We start from the raw sequence: 22,153 nt of genomic DNA, 5'->3' as shown, positions 1-22,153 counted from the left end.
AAATCATTACTCAAAGCTTCTGCCTGAGTAGGGCTCTAGCTGTTTAGTTTAATTTAGAACATAAAAGTTTCACCAGATACAAAATAAAACCAGAAGAACAAGTAAATGGCTCGTGCCAGTCGTAGCTGCAAGTGATAGATAAATAAACCAGTTTTCTCCTAGGCAAACCACACAGCGGAGGAGAACATACGCATACACATCACAACACTGCTGACCGAATGGACCGAAATAAAGCTTACCCTGCTACAAGTTATTTCAGGAGGTTTATGAAAGAGAAACCGTAATAAATTTGTACACAGGAAGCTGAACCAGCTTCACGTCACTCCAGACAGACGTCAGCAGTCAGACAGTGCGACCCATCGGATGCTTTTCGCCGTCACCGCTACCGCGACGCTTCACAAAGACTGACCGTCAGTCGAGGACCGGGCAGGGCCACTTCACGCACGTCACACAGCGCCACCTCCAAGGGACATGCATCACAGTTCGTACTGGGCAGCAGACAAATGACAAGTAGGCAACAGAGGTGTACGCATAAAAATACAAAGTTACGTTCGACATGCAATTCGGCTATGACAAAGGTACAGCTGGAACGGGAGAAAAAGTAGAACAAAACCCTTGTTTTACAGTCAGGCTGTAAACTCCTGCTAACGGTACCGCAAGCAGCGGTGTAAACAGATCTCCGGCGCCTTCGGCACTTCCAGAGGGTCAGCGCGTCAGCAAGAACGCCTCGGCGCCTGGCATGGCTCAGCCTGGAGCGGTGCTTGAGTCGTGAGCAGCACTGGGCCCTGCTGCACGAGCTTCGGAGACCACGCTACCAGGAGAAGGGGCGGGCGGGGGGGAGGAAAAAAAAAAAAAAAAAAAAATCTCAACTCTCGCAGGACAGGGCTAGAGAAGACTAGAAAAATATTTTGTTCACCATCTGAAAGATTCTACTAATAGAAATACAGAATCAGACTATAAATAGAGCTACTTCTACTTAGACTCAAGCCTTTAAAATCTGCTACTTTTGAGGCAATTCATGATTTTCCTTCCTTTTTAACCTCTTCTATTCCTATAAGCTCAAAAACCTCTGTGAAAAGAGATGAAACACTATTTAGGTTGGCTTTTTGCTTGAAAAAATTAATTTTAAAAATAAAAGATTTTTAGGTATGTATTAATATTCATAGGGTCCAGAGTAAAGAACTCTGGTAGCAAAGCAGACTACGCCATGACAACGGGACTTGGAAGGTTTCAAGTGAGCCGATTGTTATTGGACTGCGTGTACGTGTGCAACCCACTCAGAAATAAAACGGGATACACAGGACACCTTTGTTGTTGAAGTCACAATTCTTCTGTAGAAGTTCTGGTTTGTGTCATGCAAAGCAATTTGCTGGGTCAAAACTAAGACACAACCAAATATTCTCTTCCATTCCTTAATGCTCACAAGGAGTTTCTGAAGTTTCCAAAATAGTGTTTCTTTAACAAGATCCAGGATGAAAAAGTGGAGAAATACATGACAGAAACAGAGATACAGTCTGACATATTAAAGATGAATTTGGAAAACATCTGCTTAATTTAAATTTTACTATTAAATCCAGACATCTACTCATCCTCACAAGGGCTTGCTGCCAGCCTCTCTCCTCAGTGTTCTCATATTTTCCATTCATTTTTCCTTACTGGAATCTTTTTTATAAATTTGTTTCACTGCCAAGTTGCCAAACAGATGTCCAAAAGGCCATAAGGGGCAGAAAGATTTCATTTTTATCAGAACAGATAAGATGGATGGGTAGAAGGAAGACAGAGAGAAAAAACAGACTGTATAAAATGCTCAAACCGAGGGAAGGGTGTAAGCGAGGAAGGAGAACGCCACAGCTTTGCACTTTATCTGTGCCGGAGAGTTGTGCTGTGCAAACTCTTCACCCACTGAGCAAGAAGGGCAAGGAGAGCCATTCTGGATATCCCTTGGTAACTCAGGTCAAAACTATTGAGTTTACACAAATAACTATCTAGCTGTAGATTGCTTATTAATTCTAAGGGGAGGAAATAAGTTTTAAGATATTAAAAAAAAATCTCATTAAGTTTAAAAACAAAGCTCCAATAAAAAGTATCTTAAAGACCATCTTGAATTGCCAGACTTAATTACAGTCAGAGCAACCCGTAAGGCATTTGAACCAGATTATTCCACTGCACTTTCCTTATTTAATGGCTATCTTTTCAAGACACACTCTGTGCTTTGTTTGCATTAAACACCTCAGGTCATCTCAAATTACATGAGGATTGGATAAATACCTAATTAACTTGCACATGCAAGGTTGTGCCATGAAAGTGTGCTTGCACTGATTTTTTTCCTTTGAACATTCATGCTAAGAAAGTCACTGTACTCAGCTTCAATAGTGCAAGGAGAATATACATATCACTATCCTTAAAAAAGGGAGAGCCACCTTTATGTAATAAAAGATTCAGGTGCTACTTTTTTTTTCCCCCTAAACCAAGACAGAAGAAAGGAGAATGAACAGGAAGCACAAAAGTAACAGATCAGTAAGGTCAACCCAGATACTCCAGTCGCGTGTAAAATTTTTTCCCCTCAATCAGCCAGCATAGCCTCCCCTTCCTAGCTGTGCAAAACAGGGTTAACGGAGTTCTACCAGTTCTGGTTATCCCACCCATCATCAGCTGAAGACGCCTTTTTTGTTGCCTTAGGAGGTTTTTTGGTCTTGCTCTCCCCTCCTGTGTTTTCCCAGTTGGTCTCCCAGTTTTCCCAACTGTCGCTGTTACTGTTCTTGTTGTTGGAGACTGTTCCTGAGCCCCACACGTCCCAGCTATCGGAGCTCTTCTTCTCTGTGGAATTGTCCACATAGGTCCAGCTCTCACTGCTTGGAGATTTATGAGCTTTCGGTGGATCCGAGTTGCCAAAGGTTTCCCAGAAGCTTTGATCTACAGCATTGTTCTGGTAGCCCTCCCCTCCGCTGTTTTGGTAGCTGTCTCCCTCAGCTGGTCTTTTACAGCAGGGCAGGAAAAAAAAAAAAAAAAAAAAGGAAGGTAGAAATAAATTAATTATGACAAACATAACAATAAAAATAAATTACCACAAACAAAGAAAATTATAACGCTACTGCCCTTTGCTTAAACAAAACCTGAGGATAAAGGCAGAAGAACTAAATACATTGCTCTAAATGGCATAAGCTGATATTCTAGTTCACAGATCGTTAATAGCCTTAAGTGCTAAGCCCAGGGCGAGGGGATATGCACTTGAAATAATTTTAAAACCAAGGTGCACTATTTTGTTCTCAGTTTAACAACTGTCATAAACAAACTGATTGAACTCCTCTCGTATTACATACAAGAGTACCACTAGCAAAGACAGAAACATTTCTTCATATTTAAAAATTACCTGCTCTACTGTACTGCAGAGAACATACAGGAGATAAAATTATGTGTTTAAAGAAACGTAGAAAATAGTGATCAAAAAATACCTTTCAGAATTATCATCTGGTTTGCCAGAAAAAAAAGTGGTGACGTCTCGCCATCCCTTACTTCCAACTCCCTGAACCTAGAGAAAAAAGACACTCCATTCATGTGGGCTGAACCAACACCTCTTCCAAGTCCAACAGCAAACGCCACAACACATTCCTCCACTCGTTCAGATAAAGACAACACATCTCATCAGAAAATTTCACTCACAACTTATTGATACTTTTGGCAGGCAGTTACGTGGCTGATGTAAAGAACATACATTTGACAGCATCGTGCCGCTGGAAGATGTGAGAAGTAGGTCAAGTTTAGCTTTCTTCCCCATCATTGTCAATAATAGCTTTTGAATTCTCTCCTAGACTTCCTTGACAAAAACGCTGAAACTACTCCTTATGTAAAATTAAACTTAATGACAGCACAGATGTTCTGATATTACAGTTCTACTGTTTTACAAAACTACTTTCACCTTGTTTCAGTAGTATTATTTCACCACTCATGCAAAACAGGTCAAAAGTTGAGCTCCAGAATAAGCATGACTGCTAGGAGAATCTTTTGCAGGTTATTAGAATGGACTGGCACTGGATTAGAAACACAAATTCTGAAGTGACACTCAGGGAAATCACTATTCTAAGTCACAGATGAATCCCAGAATTCAGACTTAAAGTTGCCAAGCACGTAACAACGTCACTTATTTTACTCAAATATTGCCAACATTTAAGGCACTAAGCTGGCAGGTGACAGAGCTTCCAGTGCTGACTTTCACACTGCTAGAAAGACAGACTCTCTTAGGCAACACTGTACGAGTGATCGAAACAGGGATCAGATTGTGCAGGTCTTCTGTACTTAGCAGATGTAGACGGCACTTACCACATTACCAAGCAACGACAGCAAAAGAAGACAAAGAAAAGATGTACAGAACATTAGTAAGCTTAGCCATACAAATGTAACGCAAGCTGTCTCCATATTCTCTAGAAGGTATTTTCTTTTTCTGTTTGGGACACTGGCTGTCTTATAACTCTACATCATGCCCTCGGTGAAACTATTACGAGGACTACATCATACCTGTACAGCTTTTTAACACCCCAGCAGACGTACTGCATACTGAAAAATCACACTTCCAAAATCTCTGCATTCAGCACAAGCAGAGACTAAAGCTTTGTTGTGATTTTGTTTCACTATAAACTCTTCATAAGAATATGGAGACTGGCTTACTGCTTGGCCTCCTTAGAGGCAGGCTGGCCACTTCATACCTTGCTGGCCAACTGTGATACCCCCACGGTGACCTCCTCAAATATTTTCCCCTCTTTCACCTATGTGAATCAAAGTATTAGTAATTAGTCATAAAACAAAGCATTATCAAAACCTTAAGGCAACCTTACTTGTGCTTAACAGCTAAAAACAAAATGTTTAAAAAAAAACCAACCAAACAAAACAAACTGAAAGTTAATAAAAATATACTTAAGTCAAAGCTAATGAAGTTAAGAAAGTGACACAAAGTCCATTGATCTCTAATGGAGTGAACCTCAGTCCTTTAACATTTGTGGGAATTTTCTACTGATACACATACAGTTTGAGGAAAGTATCCTCACACTACTGCTGAGCATAAAAACACCAATACAAAACCACCTGCAAACGCGACATGTTATAAATACATTTTACTATATGGAAAAAGATTTGGAGAGATTAAAAACCTATCAGATCAATTTTATTTTCTATCTTTTATACATGCTTATTGAAATATTAAAAGGGCTTTGAACTTTGATTTGAACTTCAGTGCATCAGAATACAACTGGTGTCTTTCACCAGTTGACACATGACAGCTGTTCCAAAGCAAGTGACTTAAAAAGTCACATACATTCCAGGCAGTAATCACTGAAAACTTCCTTCAGAAAGTAACACTTACTGAGAACTAACAGCACAACATCCTAAGGGAAACAGACCTTTATTTTTTTATTAATACAGAATGCAACATTCCTCATTAAATTGTCCTACAAAATGAAAATCAGCTCAAGGAAATGAACCCTAAAAATAACCCTGAAAATAACGTATCCAAACACTCTGAAATAAATTGTGGATGATCCCAGGGAATGGGAAACCAATTAAGAGTCTTCTACTGCGATTTGAAATGCTACGTAGAGAGTGTTGATTTAATAAAGGTAATGCAAGAAAGTTATTTTGTAATGTGATTAAACCGTTCTTTTCAAATTGAAAATTAATCCATATCCCAAAGTGGTGGCACTGCTTCTCTTAGGAGAGCAAAAACTACACTGCTTTATCAAAACCAATGTATTTTGGGAAAAGGTACACGGGTAAGTAGAGCACCACATTCTCAGAAAGACTTCATCAAAATTTTGGAGCTGATCCAAAATTCTAGAGGCACAGAACAAACGCATGCCAAATGGGAAAGATGTAAAGGTACTTTAAAAAAAAAAAAAAAAAAAAAAAAAAAAAAAAAAACATGTGAAACAGGAAGGCAACATTTGATACTAGGGAGAGTCTTTGACTCAAATTTGTAGCATCAGTGATCGCTAGTCACTTACGAGGACTGCCCTGCTTTTCTTACATGCTCACTAGCAACTACTTGTATTTACTTAGATCACAATGTGTGCTTTCTTCTAACTGCTGCTGGAAATGCCGTTAGCAACTTGGTTTTGGTCACTAACAACTGTAAAAGGAAGATGAAGATCTGCTTCAAACCAGTTTCCTACAAACAACACAGCAACTAGAACAATTAATCAAAATGCTACGTTAGACCACACTTTGTGTATGAATACGTGCAAAACTTGGTATTAACTGACTACCAGAATATTCTGAATGAATACCAAATAAAGGCAGCAAGAACATGTTACTTCTGTTGACAATTGTCCCCATTCATCTTATACATACACTCCGCCCCAAATTCACAAAATGAGGCAGCAAATAAACTGCAGTGGCTCAGAGATGCTCAGCTGAATTAAAACAATGCTGCTAGGTAGATGGGTAAAACACTATGAACTTAACACTCAAAGATACTACTAACAATTTCTTTTAATAACTGGTTTTTGTATCCATTTAGAGTGCATTTTCATCTTGTCCCATCTTCCATTATTGAAAGGATGAAAGCTATAAAATAGTATTTAACAGGAAGAATGTAACAGACTCTAGTGGACATAAGAAAGATTGGAGGGAAATTACTCCCATTAACCTTTCTTTGCTAATATCCTAGCTTTGAATTATTTTATGTTTCCCCTTTTCTGCTGTGCTAGTATATGAAAAGCCAAGTCGCGCTGACAAACTGGGCAGTTGTGGCAGGAGGAAACAATCACTAAGTCAGCATAACCACGTTCTGCAAGTAATTTACTAGTTCCAAAGTTACCTTTTCCTGTGCAGGTTTGAGAACATTTTCATTTAATGTCTGACCTAACTCTGATGCCTATTTAAAAGCAAAACAAAAACAAAGTCAGTTATATTTTCCTTTTTTAAAAACAAAACAAAAACAAAAAACAAACCCCACCACCCCCCAAAAAAACCCACCACAACAAAAACCACAGCCAACATCTTCTGCAGGCTAATTTCTCAGCAGTATCTCCAAAAGCACATGAAGCCTTAAGCTTTGATTCATACAAGCAGAATGAGCTGAAAAGCACACACAGTACAGTGCTGCAGAAAACACTAAAAGAAAATGCATTAAACACAGATGCAGATGGCAATAGGTTGTTGGAGATGCCCAGAGCCCAGGCCAAGTCTGACCTTGCACTGGAAGCGGAAGCAATGGTTCAACCAGCAACAGCCTTAAAGATCGGCCCCTTGCTAATGTCTGCAGTGGAGTATTTGGAAGAACTGACCTCATCCGCTCTTATTTTTCCTTACTAAGGGAATCGCTTGTAGAACTAGATTTTTTTTTTTGATAATTTTTCACCAATTCTTCTGTTTTGTAATGGTGCTATTGTTAATAACAGCCCAGTCATTTCCAACCAATAGATAAGAGGCAAAGCTGTGACAGAAGATTTTTGTAATCTTTTTTAAAGCGCCAGGTTTGTAGGGAGAGAAAACAATGAACTTCAGAAATCCACTGCAATCCAGAACAAGATGCATAAGGATGCTGTACTTCAGAGGCACCTTACAAGCCCACAGTACAAGTCACAAAATTACGTTCGTAAGACAATATTGACAAGGACACTAGGATTTGAAAATGTTTCATTTGAAATAATTTCTTTCCCTACTATCATAATACGCCTTTGACAGATTTAAACTTTTCTTCAGAATTGCAATATTATACTGATTACCTTCTGAATTAGCAGAACTAATCCAAAAGGGACAATATGCTTGCCAGATAAACATTGTTCGTGAACATTAGCAGGGACTAATGAAGTTTCATTTCCTAACGGTTTACATCCTATCACTAACACTGGTTCAGGTGTGAGCCTTCATTCATGTTCTTCCTGGGAACTGAGCACCTTGACCACCTTTCCTCCACAGACTCCCAAGCGTCTAAGAAGTCTCTCCCTTAGCGACAGCGCTACCATGATCTCCCCTCTACCCAACACCATTATCTCCAGTACTTCTACTCCTTACCAGTTCAAAAGTTATTTGAGAAGACAAAGGCAAAAGGTAACCCCATTTCCACCTAGTAAGAAACGTGAATGCAAATCACATAAGACTTGTTTCCATTGGAAGTGAGGCTAGAAAGTGTTTAAGATAAACAAGAGGAGGGATTTTTCATCTTCGAAAAATCCTTCAAAGTCTATTAAACCTGGCAAACTGTTTACGTTATATAACAAAGAGTGTAATACACTAAGACTAACAGTTTAGGTATGCTAGGTGGAGTCATTGCTAGAATTAGGAAGAAGTTTTATATTATCCCATTTACTAAACCACATAATTTTGTAATTATGGAAAGGAAAGATTTGGGTACAACTGTGTTTCCATCGGAATTGCTTCTCCATCTTTAACAATTGCTGAATTTAGGATAGCATCTTAACCAGCATTACAAATACTACGTAGTGGGGCATTTATTAAAGAGCCTGCCTTCAACAACACCCCAGGGTGGTTCTTGGTGTGCTGCATTCCTGGATCAGACATGCAAACAGAAATCCTGAAATCATCTGTGTTTATAAAGAGCATGGACAAAAGCACAGTATATTTTCTGAGAGCGCAGAGCTTGGGTATCTCTATCCAATTTAACCTATTTTAAGTAGGTTTGAAGAAATATTACTGTATGAGACACACAAAATTATACTAAACAGATTTGACTTAAGGCAAAAAAAAAAAAAAAAAAAAGACAGCTCAAGAGCAAATGCACATATTCAGCACGAACAGTGACAAGGAGTCCATGCACGAAAATACATGTGAGGGCTTTACCGGCTCTGGCTGCTGCTTGTAGCCCCAAAACTTTACCCAGACAGCAAAGGAGAAAGAGCAAGGAAGGTAGAAGCAGCTTTTAGCAAAAAATTGGCAGCATTTTTTCAGGCAAATTAAGTAGCACGAACCTTTTCCAGCTTGTAACATCTACTGACAAGACAAACAGTGAACACGTTTGCTCACTGGACACCAAATATACTTTTAAACAATGTATTACATCAAAAAGGTGTTAAATCTGTTGTACAGAGCACAGGATCAGATGTTTCAGGAACAAAATTTAAGCTTCAGTAAAACGGCTTAGACTCCAGAGCACCATGTAGCTGCGGTCCTTGTCAGTAGATGTGATGAGCTTTTACACTTTAATATTATATTTACATCTGCTAACAATACCAAAGACAGAACAGTTTTCTAACAGGGAAGCTGTTGGAAGGAGTGAAAGAGGAAGACTTGTAGGACACTTAGATTTTCTTACGTAAGCCAAGCAGCAAATACTTTAAAGCTTCTAAGCATCAAATCTGGGTGGTTTAACAAGACATTTTTGTTGCAAAGCATGCACAAGTTTGGCTTGCTATTTGGAGTGTTAATACCCCCTACTGCATACATCTCGCTGAACACCAACACCTGCAGTTCTGCATTTCTTTAGAGCAATAACATCCTATGCGTAGCAAAAGCATGCCACGCTGATGCTATACATAAAAAAGAGTTATATAAAAAAAACTCCCTACACCATATATTATTATATGTAAATCCTCTCTAACTCAGAACTTTGGCACGTTAAGAGTCCTATTTTTTACACATTTTTACAGTTGAATTTAAAACTTTTCTGTGCAAACAGATCTCGCTTATGCCAAAGCTCTGTGTAATTCAGCTCTGACTGTCTCTGTTTTAACCCTCGTTTGAAAGAGGAAATGCTTTTGTAAATGCTACTTTTTTAAATACACAAAAGCAAGTTAATTTAATAACAATACCATGCAGTTCACATCTGTAATATCTTATTAGGCTTTAGCAATGGCACGATGGCTTGCATTACATTATATCACCAAGAAAACTATTTCAAGATACAGCATATTTCAGGTTCACAAAAATAAAATGAGGGTATTTTAAGTCTGCAAGTACAACTTAAAGCATTTCATTCTACTGCCTCTCCAACACACCTGACAGTTATACACAGCAGAGTATCACTGTTTATTTCTTGCTTAATTTGATCACGGCAATTGACTGCAATTCCCCCAGAAATAAAAGAACCTAAAAATTACTGTGTGCTATGAAGGATAAACACACTGGTCTGTTGATGATCAAACCTACATCAATTGGTGCAGGCAAATACATAACAGGTAAAGCCAATTACAGTCAACAAGACAAAAATAAATCTATCATCACCTTTTGACTTGCTTGAGATCCAAATCTGGTAGCCTGCAAAAAGAAGCAAATACATTCAAGCTTACTAGGAATAAAACCTTTGATTTTTAAGCACACACATTTAGAAATGTTGCGTGATCCTCCCCAGGATAAATGGACCTTTGCCAGAATTTCAAAGTGAACAGAGAATACCCATATCACCACCTCTGGTATCTCAGATTGCTCTGGGGAAGCATCAAGCTTTCTCAACTTGCAACAGGGGGAAGAAAGGGTCTTCAATACAGACTAGACCTTGGTGGGCCAGTGTGAATGAGTATCAATATTTTTTGTCTCCTATAATGTCACTTGAAGTATTTTTCTTAAGTGATAACTGTTATGCCTATAAAAGTTTGGAAGAATACTAAGCAAAATGAAAAAAGTTGTAATGCACTATTTTCACACCCAAAAAACCCCACATTTAGTCTCTTTCTACCATCATCTACTTAAAATGTAACACATTTTTAATTCCTCTGATTTCAGTGGACAGTTAGTTGAATGACTGTCACCTAAGTGTGCAAATTTGCAGAACATGCAGAGCATAAAGAACATGCTTCAGTTTTTCCTAAAGCGTCCTGTCCAGGCACAACCTCTGCCCAATGAGTTTTCTATTTAAATTGACAAAAAATGTAGTTAAGAGAGAAGTTAAGAGAACGGAAAAAAAAGATAATACCCTCAGCAATTTGTAACCTGGTATTAAATTCCGGCTTATCTGGCATAGATCAAAATTTCTGCTTTATAAATACTTTTTTTCTTTGTTTCTCAAAGGAATATAAAAATAGCAGGTGAGTTCTTTCTTCACGCTTATCTCTAGTGAACAAATTTACAAAAACGTCCATGCAGAAACATGAGAAACAGTAAAGGCAGAGATCTGCATTAATGTGCATCTATTTTATATGCCATAGGCAAAGATAAACTAAACTGTTCTCTGTGTATCTTGGCAATACTTTTAAAGACACATCCCTATCAGAACACTAACAGACTCTCTGAGTTTACAAGGATTACACTGAAATACATTTCATTTACTTACACCCTCTTTAGCAGCTGAGGCAAATTTGCTTGCTCCAGTCGTAAAACTGCTCCATCCCTTTAAAGAAAGTGAGAATGTCATAAGCTATGTGTGAAAAATAACAGTGAATAACCAAGCGTTCATTATTACATGTTAAATTAAGGCGTGAATCCTACAGGAAATTCTCCTTCTGATATGTAACAGCAGAAAATAATGTACATACATAATTGTAGAACATGTAGGGGAAAAAATAATCACACGCAGCGGCAGGAAAATTGGTTTCCTCACCAGGATGAATATACATGCCAGTATTTAGTCTCGCTACAATAAATGACTTTAAACGGCACTGTAGTACATATCTGTGGTCACCAGAGGGCATTTTAATCATACATTTCAACAAGATCAGGTATTCAAACAATGGTTGTTGACAGTTAACTTGGACAACACAGTGTCATCTCTTTTTTGCTGTCTCTGCACACCCACAACATATTATAGATGCGGTTTCTAATCTGAGCTCTCTGGCCTACAATCTATGACATACCTAGAAAATATTCAGCATTCCTGTACTAAGCACCCTATGGAACCTGGTGTGGGTATTTACACCAGTGGTATGATTAGGCTCTACAGAAGACTACTGGCCACTAACTCTGGTAGAAAACCTTACTGTATTTCAAAGTGACTCCAAATCCCAAATATTGGTCAGCACTGTTACTTTGCAGCCTATCAAAGCACCAACATGTCCCTGACTGCCTCCAACTTTATTTCCATTTTCCTTCAACAATGCATCTTTCACTATCTCTACTTTAATCACGGCAACTGTTCAACCATATGCTGCTATCTCTTCACACTCTGTCACAAGAATTTCAAACGTTTTCATCACTGCTCAGGGCTTCTGGCACCCATGTACACACACATTTCAGTTGTTTCCACTGAAGATACTTAATATGGTCAATCTATTTAGAGTATTAGGAGCCTAATTGCTATTCCCAACAGGTGATTCCTTTTTTTTTTTCCCTTCCAAACCCTGTCGAGTATTAGTTCTTAATCCATTGCTATTTCTATTAGCTGATACCAGACATAATTCCTAAGTTTTGCACAAGTTCCTCCCTTCATTTTGCCTTTTAAAGTTCACCAGTACCTTCTTCACTCTCTCAGAATACAATCAGTACTCTACATCTCTCTGTAGCTACTGGCAGTCTTTAGCTTCTCTTCTCCATTTATATTCTCCCATAACAGGAGATAAAATAGAAGAAAATAGTAATCCAGGTCACAGAAAGCTTCAAGCATTTCCTTACCGAGTACAATGAAGACATCGCATTATTCAGGAAGTCATCCTCTTTTTTTGGAGGGTTTACTGTGTTTCCAAATCCCACATAGCGATTCTCCTGGCCACTACTATAAGATAATGAATAAGTAGGATCTGTATTAGCATGCATTCATTAAAAACATTAAACAAAAACTAAAAAGCATGAAAGAATGACAATTGTTTAACAGACTTTAAAATACACCTGGGAAAAAAAAAAAAAAAAAAAAGAGTTCTAAAGCACCTAGCATCCAAAATACAAAACCACTCACTCCATAAAGACGTAACTCCAACAAGGATCCACTGGTGAATCCCTGCAAATTGAAGTGTCCCCTATGCAAGCTAATGTGGTCTTAACAATTCTCTAGGTTTAAGAGATCCCTGATATCAGAAGTCTGAGTAAATCCTAATGAAGCGATACATGAAAATGGGAAAAGAAAACAGTGTTAGCTTTATAAATACCTCCGTTTAACTCAAACCACTATAAGATACTATATAAACACTAAAAATTCCCTAGTTTGGAGCCCACCACAATAACATTTTGAGTTACAAACTCTTTCTTCAATGCTATTCATTTCTGTTAGGCAAATGCATTAAGAGGCATTCTCCTTCCTCTTACCCTTTATCACATATTACCAACATTATTTTTAATAGTAAACAAGATGTAACTGTTGACTAGTGAATCAGCATCACAGTTGTGTAGCTGCAGTGTAACATCCTAGTCTTTGTTACGCTAGAGGGCCAGGGACTCAAAAAGTGAATAAATATTGCATTACCCTTGGTAGGAGTTGACATCATCATTTAACCAGTCTTCAAAAGCCTTGTCAGACGAGGCAGTTGCAGTCTGAGATTGTCCAGCAGAACTACTGAAACAGAAGATTTAAGATTTAAAGCAAAAGCCACTAGCTCAGCAGTGCAGCTTGACATATATCATCATAATACAGGTGCAAAATTGATTATTTCTTTCATCTCTCCAGTAGAGAGCTCTAATGCAACCACTAAAAGCCACTAGAGTATTGAATGAATAAAGCAGCAGACAACGCTCCTCAGACTACAGCGAGCCCCTGAACCTGCTGGATGATGGCCAGGCACGCAGCACTTGTTCGCTTGATTTACAATTGCTTTTCCAGTTAACTTGATTCTGTAGCGTAAAGAATAACACACACTACATGCAAAAGCAGAAAAACAAAACTGCTGCCATCCAGTTCTGATGCTCCCATTAGCAATTAGCACCATAAGGAAAAAGTCTGTTTCTTCTTCCCCTGGCACTCAGTCACAAACTGGAATAGCACTGCAGTTAAGGTAAGGCTGTGACACGCTACGCATGACTGACACCATGACTACTCTCAAGCGCGTTACAAATGAAGATGAAACCAGCATGGCTTGTCCTCTGCTCTTGCTCACTCATCTCTGCCATGGTTTAAGATTCAGGTGGAGGAGGTGGGAATTACTACAAAAATTAAAGGCCTGCTACCTCATTCCTTAACTTCAGCAAAAAAAAAATGCTTCTTCAAACAACACCATCAACAGAATAAAACCAGCAGACATTCAAACATCAGGTTTTGATCCTGCTGTTGCTGTATCAACATTAGATAACAAAAACACATACCGATGAGTGGAAGAAAGAGACATTTTAGGCTGAGGTGGGGTCCAGTTCCTGGCAGGAGAAGTTTCAATGGACCACTCCTTGCCTTCAGCTACTGTGGCTACCTAGAAGAGGTAGAAGAATAATCAGAATGCTAGCACAAGGTTTTCATACAAGTTATACACTGGTCCTGTAAAGTGAGGATAAGACATTTTTCCAATTTGTTACCAGTTACACAGATCAATTAATTTGTGTTTTCACAAGAAACTTATTTTTTCCTGAATCTCAGGCTTGTAATGTTGAATTGAACACTTTTATTTCAGGCAGCTCATTTTAGGCAACTTCTTCAAACAGGCAAATTTGGTTCAACAAGTATTCTTGCAAATCTCTAAGCTGATCCATTCAAGTTGTTTGTCATTTCACTTTTGGAAACACCAAAGCTCCGCAAAATGATAATGCCATTACAATTACTGATGTATTTGTTTATAGGCCAGTCAGTATTTGGCAAATTAATTTACCATTTTGTTACTACATACACAAAAGATTTATCAACGATCACTTTGGATAAAACTGTACTGCTGAAGCAGTAAACTGCCTGCTGTGGACTGGGACAGCTCCACTGAATAATTAGTTGCAACGAATTGCAGGAATGAAAATCTGAGCCACCTCAGCTAAATGCAGAAAATAAAGTTTATAAAGAAAATTCTTAGAAGAGTTGAGAAGAAGCACTCTAAGACTTCTACCTTTCAAGAACCATTTCAAAGGTTCAAAAGGTTGCTACTTTCCCTTCCTATCCCCTTCAAAAACACGTGCTTACAAAGTACTTGGATATTTTCAGATAGTAGGGAGTGAGGACACACACACACCTGATCTCTAAAAAGAGCTGCAGCTTTGCTGTTATACTTCTCTTGCATTGACCAGCAGGGATCATAGTCATCTTGAGACTCCAAGAACTCTCGAAACTTGCTATTACCTCCAGCCTTCATCTTCTCCAGCTCAATATCCTTCCATTTGTCCATGGTTACAGAACGTACAAAACTGAAACCAGTAAAAAAAAAAAATAAATTAAAACCACAGCTTGTTATAATTTCCTGCTACATCACCAGGGACAAAATAAAAAGGTTACTGCAATCTATCTCAAAGGTTGGGAATACAAGCATGTTAGGAAACACTCTCCAAGTATAGAAAAATAGATCATCAAAAGAAATTGGTCAAATCCTCACTGAAATAAGCTAAAATCATGCCATTTGTTGGCACTTAAAGGAGACAGTCAACAAAAGGCAAGGGACAGAAAAAGTAGCTTTCTTCAAGTCCAGAAATTAACCTAACCCACTATGTAAAACAAACTTTTCCTGTACTACTTTATTCTGCAGCTTTCCTTTCCTGTCTGTTTTCACAGTTGCAGTTAAGTGACCTGTGAGGACACCTCCTGTCCCACTCCATGCTTCTGTGCATAACAACCATCAGGTACCGACAGCTCAGCTGTTTATAATAGCCTAGCCTATAACATGACCTCATCCAGGGCAATTATGACTGCAGTTAGCATCTCAACTCTGCTTTGAGTCATAAATTCTTCCTACTGCTCATTAAACTATAATAATAAAAAATCCAACAAACCAAACAGTACTCTATTGTTAAATACAAAGTAATGGGGTGGGGAAGTGAGACATCATCCTCAAGAAGGCTCTTTAAAACTTGTATCTTGAATGATTGCTTGCTTTTTGTTCCTGAAGAAATACCCATCATCATATCCTCATCTCAGTTACTTCATTTTTTCTTTCATGTAACATATGGAATACTTCCTCATTTCCTATACAATTTCTACTCACTAACGAGCTTCAAATCAGCCCTTGAAAAGCAAAGCATGTACTTCTGAACAGCCTCCTTGTTTGGTGATTTCCTTCCCTTCCTCATTTAAGTATCTATCCCATCCTCTGCCCCTATTACACATACGCACCCTGTAAGTCTCCGGAATACGTAACAGTTCTTATTCCAGTTCTTATTTCTCGGAACAAAACATAAACTATAATTTATATTACCAAAAAAAAAGTCTCCTGAACAGAATAAAACTGTTTTATACACTTCAGAAACATTCTATAAGCATACTCTGGCTTTTTTTTGCTCAACTCTTAAGCTACTCTAGCAGTACTTCAGTTTTAAACGATAAAGACTACACAAGCTTAAAGAATGGAGTACAGGGACTAATGCAGTATTGCCAAACACCACTGCACAACCTCAAGCAGCAGCTAGAGACACAGCTTTCTAGAACTGGGCATAAGAAAGCCACACTTGTGCGGCACAAGCCCCAACTAGTTACAGACAAGGTACAGAGAGTAAAGCTCACTTTGGAGAGGAGCATAAAGCAAAGCTGCCAGTGAAATGTTGGAATTGAGACATTCTGTACCCTTCCGAAACAATGCATGCTGTTCACAGCCACAATGCACCCGGAGGTAACCCAGCTCAGTCCACTGCCCGCTTGAAAGGCTGACCTGAGGTGAACTCCCAAGCCTCGGTGTTTTCCTGAGCACTCAAGACAGATCCAAATTCCATAGGTCACACTCACCCACTGGGGGTTAAATGCACCACATTCAAAACAGACCTGCGAGAGAAAAACAATTATCTCTAACACTGAGTCACCACTTGGTCGTGTGAAGTTTTCAAAATAGTCAAATAACGAAAACATTTCATGCAGAAAATAATCTCAGAAGGAAGAGTTCTCAGTCTTTGGATACACCTTCCCTTACAGCATAAGCTGCCTTCAAATGTTTCTTTATGCTGCATGAAAAGAAATACTCCTTAACTTGCCTGACTTGCATTATAGAAAGCACTGTACCAACTACCAAAAGCCAGTGAGGTAATATAGATGAGCAAATTGAAATTAATGAGCAAAGAATTCAACTTGATTTCATTGACACACTGTGTTAAAGGAGGAGAAAGTAACCAAGCTGAATTCTTGAGGTTTCCTTGGCAAAATAAAGATGCAACATTTAGAGTTTGGCACATTTATTCAGTCATACTACAGCTTGGCAGTAAATGACAGCAGATCTAAACAGAGGTTTTTCTTAAAAATTGTTTTATTGCTCATACAGGGCAACAAATTAAGTCGTCACCAGTCAAGGTTTAATGCATTGATGTAAGTAAAACTGAACCTGTCCATGGGTTCTCACGTTTAAGGTAGTGTATCATCAAGCTGTTTGAAACAGATAATTTTAATTAAGCTGTGCCCAAGACATTAATCGTTCAACAGACGCTAGGGGTTACAGTATTACTCAAACTTCTGAAAGTCTTGTGCCAAATACGCAGCAGTGTATTGTAAAACATATATGAATAGAAGTTACTGAAACTAACACAAATGTAAGATATCCAAACGTGTATGTTACCAATAGTTAGTCATACCAACGCTATAAAGACAATAGCTACAGTGGACTGCAACATGTACGTGGAGCAGGTAAAAAGAAAATTACAAAACTAATCTAAAGAAGATTATAGTTTTCTCACATTGTTCTCATCTTGTGCTCTGACTTCCTTGAGAACTTTCCTTGTTCTTGGACTTGCCATGATTCTACAAAGGAGAAAAAGAAAAACAAAAAAAACAAGTTATATTCAAGGATCTGATATTGGTAAGATGTTCTGTACTTTACAAGCACATGTCTACAAAAAAGAGCTTGCACTCTAAGCCACTGAATCACAACCAACTGCAGAACCCCCACGATCTCACTTTTCCGTTTACTTTGTACATTTTGGGGGATTTAGTCATCTGAACTCACTCACTGGAAAGGTGCAATTCAGACATAGCTGAAAAGAGGGCAGGGAGCAATGAACACGGAAAATCTCCTACGGCATATGTTGTATCAAAACAGACTCTTACTTAATGCTGCTTCCAGCCCCATCCGCTACCCCTTCCGAAAGCACCCTATAATCATGCGTGACTACACGGGATCACACACACACAACTAAACAGACCTAAGCGAAACACAGCAGAAACTCTCAACACTTGCAAGTGCTGAACACTGAAAGAGTGCTTTACTAAATGATAGAAAAAAAACCAAGTGATTTTCCAGAAGTACTGAGTTTGCTTATGAATTTAATTCCAAGAAAATGAAGTAATTATCAGGATATTTTATACAAATTAGAACTCTAATTTGCACAGTCATATCTTGCTGGCAGACAACATCATCTCACTCTAATTTTTATGAATCATAAAATACAGCAGCAGGGAGCAGTGTCAAGCTATAGATAAAATTCACATTAAGGAAAAAGAAAAAGAAAGAAAAAAACCCACAGAGATCATAAACACATTTGCATGAATCGAAGTCCACATCTCCAATTCTAGTATTTGCCACTGACAAAATAAGGGCAAATTCTCCCTCAGCAGTACAGAAATTAATAACTTAGCAGTAATAGCCAGATAGATAATTGTGCAGCCTTTGGGCTCTCCTCTTTGCCATTTTTGTTCTATTCTCTCTGCATGCCAACTCCCCTTCCTCAGGGCTGTATTTCCCCAGCAACTTCTTGAACATTACCAACAAGTTACAAGGTCCCTCTCTTTGGCTGGCCGCTCATTCCCCTTACCGCTGTCCTTCCTTTACCATTTTTTGCCTCCTTTTTGCCAGGTTGCTAAAGCAGATTCTCATTCAGGATAATAAACAGAGGCAGATTACATGCAAAGGCCTTCCAGCCTCAATGGCAAACAACCACTGCTGGAGCTGAACAGGAAAGCCTTTTCCCACTCCAATTCCACACGAGCCAGGAATTTTTTATGGAGCAGATCCTACAACAGCCAAGATCCGCACCACTTGAGTGCTTACACGCAGCACGAGTTTCAGATCTCTGACTCCAGGCTGACAGAGGAAGCAATTGCCTTTGGGTCTGCTGTAACTGCTTTTTTGATAAAAACTTTTTAGAAAAAAAAGACTTTGGCCAATGGTAATCTGAACACACGCCCATTCCAGAAGTGCCAAGTTCCCTGACCAAACCACCACGTCTGTCTGCTGGGAAGGCAGAGCGTCATCCACAACGCATCATCCAAGAAAAGAAGGAGGTAACCAAGGCCACCAGACTCACCTCTCTCCTCCACCAAATTGTTTAGAAACGAAGGAGAAAGGGACAAAGAAAAAGACTCATGCTCTAAGCTTTCTAATAGGCAACATCTTTAGAGGTGCCTAGTCTATTTCCAACTGTACTTGCCCACAAAGCTGAAAGTGATCAAACCGCCACTGTTCACCACCCAAAAGCTGAGCCCTAGCAGCTGACTGAGCCACCATGCTGTTTAAGTTTCAGGAGTAAACGTGGAAGTAACAACTGTGCAGACACCTTAAATAAATATGCATTGTTTTGATCTGGTGTGAACGGACACGAGCAGTAAAGAAAATGTTTAGTTTAAGAATAAGTTTTCACTGAAGAATGTAAATATTTTGGTCTGAGTTGCAAGGTGGAAATAGACAGCTTCAGACAGAGCAGTCTCACACTCTTATTTCCCAAACAATCTGTTTCCAGAGTGAAAAACAGACACACACCATATGAGTTTCCATGTTAGGAATCTTCAGCTTGCTAAAAGCAAGCAAAAAAAAGGCAGAAGCAGCACCAGACAATTAAGTGGAAATGAGCTATAATCAGACTTTGCTCCTCCGATGCTGCAGCAAATTCACACAGCCGAGCCGCGGAGAGGTTTGCAATTCAGAACATGAAGATTTGGCAGGTGATGTGGTCTGCGTGGTGTCGTGGTCTCGAAGGATCCCTGCCGGTGTCAGCAGGGCAAAAAGCCCACAGAGGCCTTGTCAGCCAAAGAAACACTTTGCCAGCACCCATCTCCGCGGCACAGGCAAGGTGCATTTTCAAACACGCGTTAGAGACCATGGCATGCTTTTAAAAATCGTGCAGCTTTGCGTGCTCAGAAGCGCAGCCACCTTACCGAGAGCTTCACAGGGATGGGCGAGCAGGGCAATTTCCTAACGCAGGTATTCGGATCCAAGCCGAGTCTTGGAGGCTTCCCTCAGAACATGGCCGGGCTCCCGGCGAGCACACCGGCCTCTCCTTCCTAGGAAAAAAAAATAAAAAATAAATAGATTAAATAGCAGGAGGAAGGGAAAGGCTGTGGTGAGGAGTTCAGGCCTCCCTCCTGCCACGCCAGCCAGGCACCGGCACCTCCTGCTTTCCCTCAGGGACCGCCCAGGACGAGGCGGGGAAGCCGGGCCAGGCTCCACCAACTCGGCTTTGCCCTCCCCGCCGAGCAAGGGCCGCAGCCCGGGATTGTGGTGGGGGAGTGGGGAGGGGGGAGATGAAGGGCCCCGGTGAACGAACCCACCGTCCTGACGCGGCACCGCCGGTCCCGGTCCCGGTCCCGCCCGGCGCTTCCACGGCGCAGTCGCTGCAGGGCCGCGAGGGATTGTGGGTGGCCGGCTTAACCCGCTGCGGCCCGGGGCGGGAGAAGTACGCGAGGCCGGGGCTTCGGCCGAGGCCCCGGGGCCGGGGGACCCCGGCCCCGGGGCCTCGGCCGAAGCCCCGGCCCACAGTCGCTATGAGGCAGTCTTGAAAGTCTTCGTTTCCACCAAGCAAACCCGAAATTTTTAACCATCAAATGTAAACGCAGAGTAATGCTTTAGCATTTACACATAAATCCCACAGCGACAACACGCCGCTCGTTTTCAGTGTTAACTCCTAGCCTGGCCTTCGTACTTAATCAGTAGGTTATTATCTTGCGGTCAGCGCACGGCAGATTAAGAGGAGCCGTTTTCATTACCGTTAATAGTAGCTACATACGTAACTCCTGTGCATCGACGAGAGGATAATGGGCCCTTAGATGTGTGCGTGTATGAAGGACAGAGGGAAGAGCATGAAATAGAAAGCAAACTCGGCTTAAATAATTTGCTTTTCCAATTAAGGAGAAAGTGGGCTCTTCTGATAAGCACCGTTATTTTCTGGTAAACGTGAACTAACAGGCAATGAGGCTACCATTATACAGAGGCTGTAGAGTAGGATCTAATGAGAATATTCATCCTGGATTTTCCGTATAATTGGGTGGCGGTTCTGCAGCGGGCGGGGAAGGGCAGCACTGCACGCTGCATACGTGTGCTCGCAGCCTCAGGGGAGCGGTGTCGGGCAGCATTTGCCATCCCTTGGGGTGCAGGGCTGGGAGACCGATGCCTCCCGTGGTCTTAATTTGCCAAACATGCATATTCACCATCAGTCCGGGCAGCAAACTCTTGCGGTGGCAGCTTTGTCTTTCTAGGATGGGAAAAGAAGCACAAAATAGCGCTACTGTTTTCACTGCAGTAATAATATTGCGATTTGCCCTGAACCAGGAGTCATCTTCAACCCGCGATGTACAACGAGCAGCAAAGACTGATCTATGCGAGCGAAGGCTGCAGGACGGGACTATCTGCTTTTCTGTAGGAATGAAGGGAAGCCACAAACATTTGCCTTTCTTAGCAAGCGAATAAATGCACGCCATTCCCTGGCAAGTCCAGTTTGCTCCGTTCCCGGAATTTGGGATGGGTGCATAGCTCTCTTCCCATCTCTGCAATGTGTGACAAATATCTATTCCAAGATGATGCCAACAAAAAACATTTACAAAGGCATTCTGCATTGTATTCCCTTTCTCTAGTTATGAATTGATTCTAGCTTGACACTAAATTGCATTTTTTTAAATGACAATTGCCATTGTTATAATTGTTATGCCCACTGTCAAGCACGTATGAAATGTGACAATAAGGAACAAATTACAGGATAAAATAATAAAAAGTAAGGCAGGCGCGGTCTCTTTGAGCTGTTTTCCATGTTGAGATTTTTCAGATAGAAATAATTTTACTTGTCTGCAGAAGGATAATACTCAAACACATAAAGCATTGTCCGATTTGACAGCACGGAAAACAGCTAGAGCCCAATTCTGCGAAGATTTCATGATTATGTGCATCATAATTGCAGTGAAGAAGACTAACAGCAAGTGAAAAAGCTTATTAAGATAGCCTACCTAGTGTGCAATTTTGCTTGTAAGTTAATGATTTTGAATGATGGCTTTGAAACTTCTTAGGTAAAAAAAAAAAGTCTCTGGAACAGGATTTAAACCCAAGAG

The 22,153-nt window shown here is 40.1% G+C and overlaps 1 protein-coding gene across 7 annotated transcripts; it reads right to left on the bottom strand.

Moving 5' to 3' along the window:
* Window positions 1-17: 17 nt before the first annotated feature.
* Window positions 18-20,419, bottom strand: ARFGAP1 (ARF GTPase activating protein 1). Of its 7 annotated transcripts, none has more exons than XM_086760846.1 (15): window positions 20,387-20,419; window positions 19,994-20,119; window positions 17,581-17,644; window positions 16,572-16,681; window positions 14,949-15,120; window positions 14,107-14,207; window positions 13,274-13,363; window positions 12,490-12,589; window positions 11,216-11,272; window positions 10,171-10,203; window positions 8,791-8,820; window positions 6,806-6,862; window positions 4,701-4,760; window positions 3,453-3,529; window positions 18-2,975 (listed from the first exon to the last, which is right to left on the bottom strand). In XM_086760846.1, exons 3-15 carry the CDS (start codon window positions 17,638-17,640, stop codon window positions 2,621-2,623), a joined length of 1,302 nt encoding a protein of 433 aa, XP_086616972.1. In that variant the 5' UTR covers window positions 17,641-17,644; window positions 19,994-20,119; window positions 20,387-20,419; the 3' UTR covers window positions 18-2,620. The 7 variants fall into 7 exon arrangements, with proteins under 7 accessions (XP_086616972.1, XP_086616974.1, XP_086616973.1 ...); XM_086760848.1 differs by having other exon boundaries at window positions 12,490-12,586; XM_086760847.1 differs by having other exon boundaries at window positions 13,274-13,360.
* Window positions 20,420-22,153: the final 1,734 nt, after the last annotated feature.

The sequence above is a fragment of the Chlamydotis macqueenii genome, chromosome 16 (genome assembly GCF_036417535.1).
Source record: "Chlamydotis macqueenii isolate bChlMac1 chromosome 16, bChlMac1.mat, whole genome shotgun sequence".
In the NCBI taxonomy this organism is placed as follows: domain Eukaryota; kingdom Metazoa; phylum Chordata; class Aves; order Otidiformes; family Otididae; genus Chlamydotis; species Chlamydotis macqueenii.
Note: the sequence above shows the minus strand (reverse complement) of the source record. Positions and strands in the feature narration are given on the sequence as shown.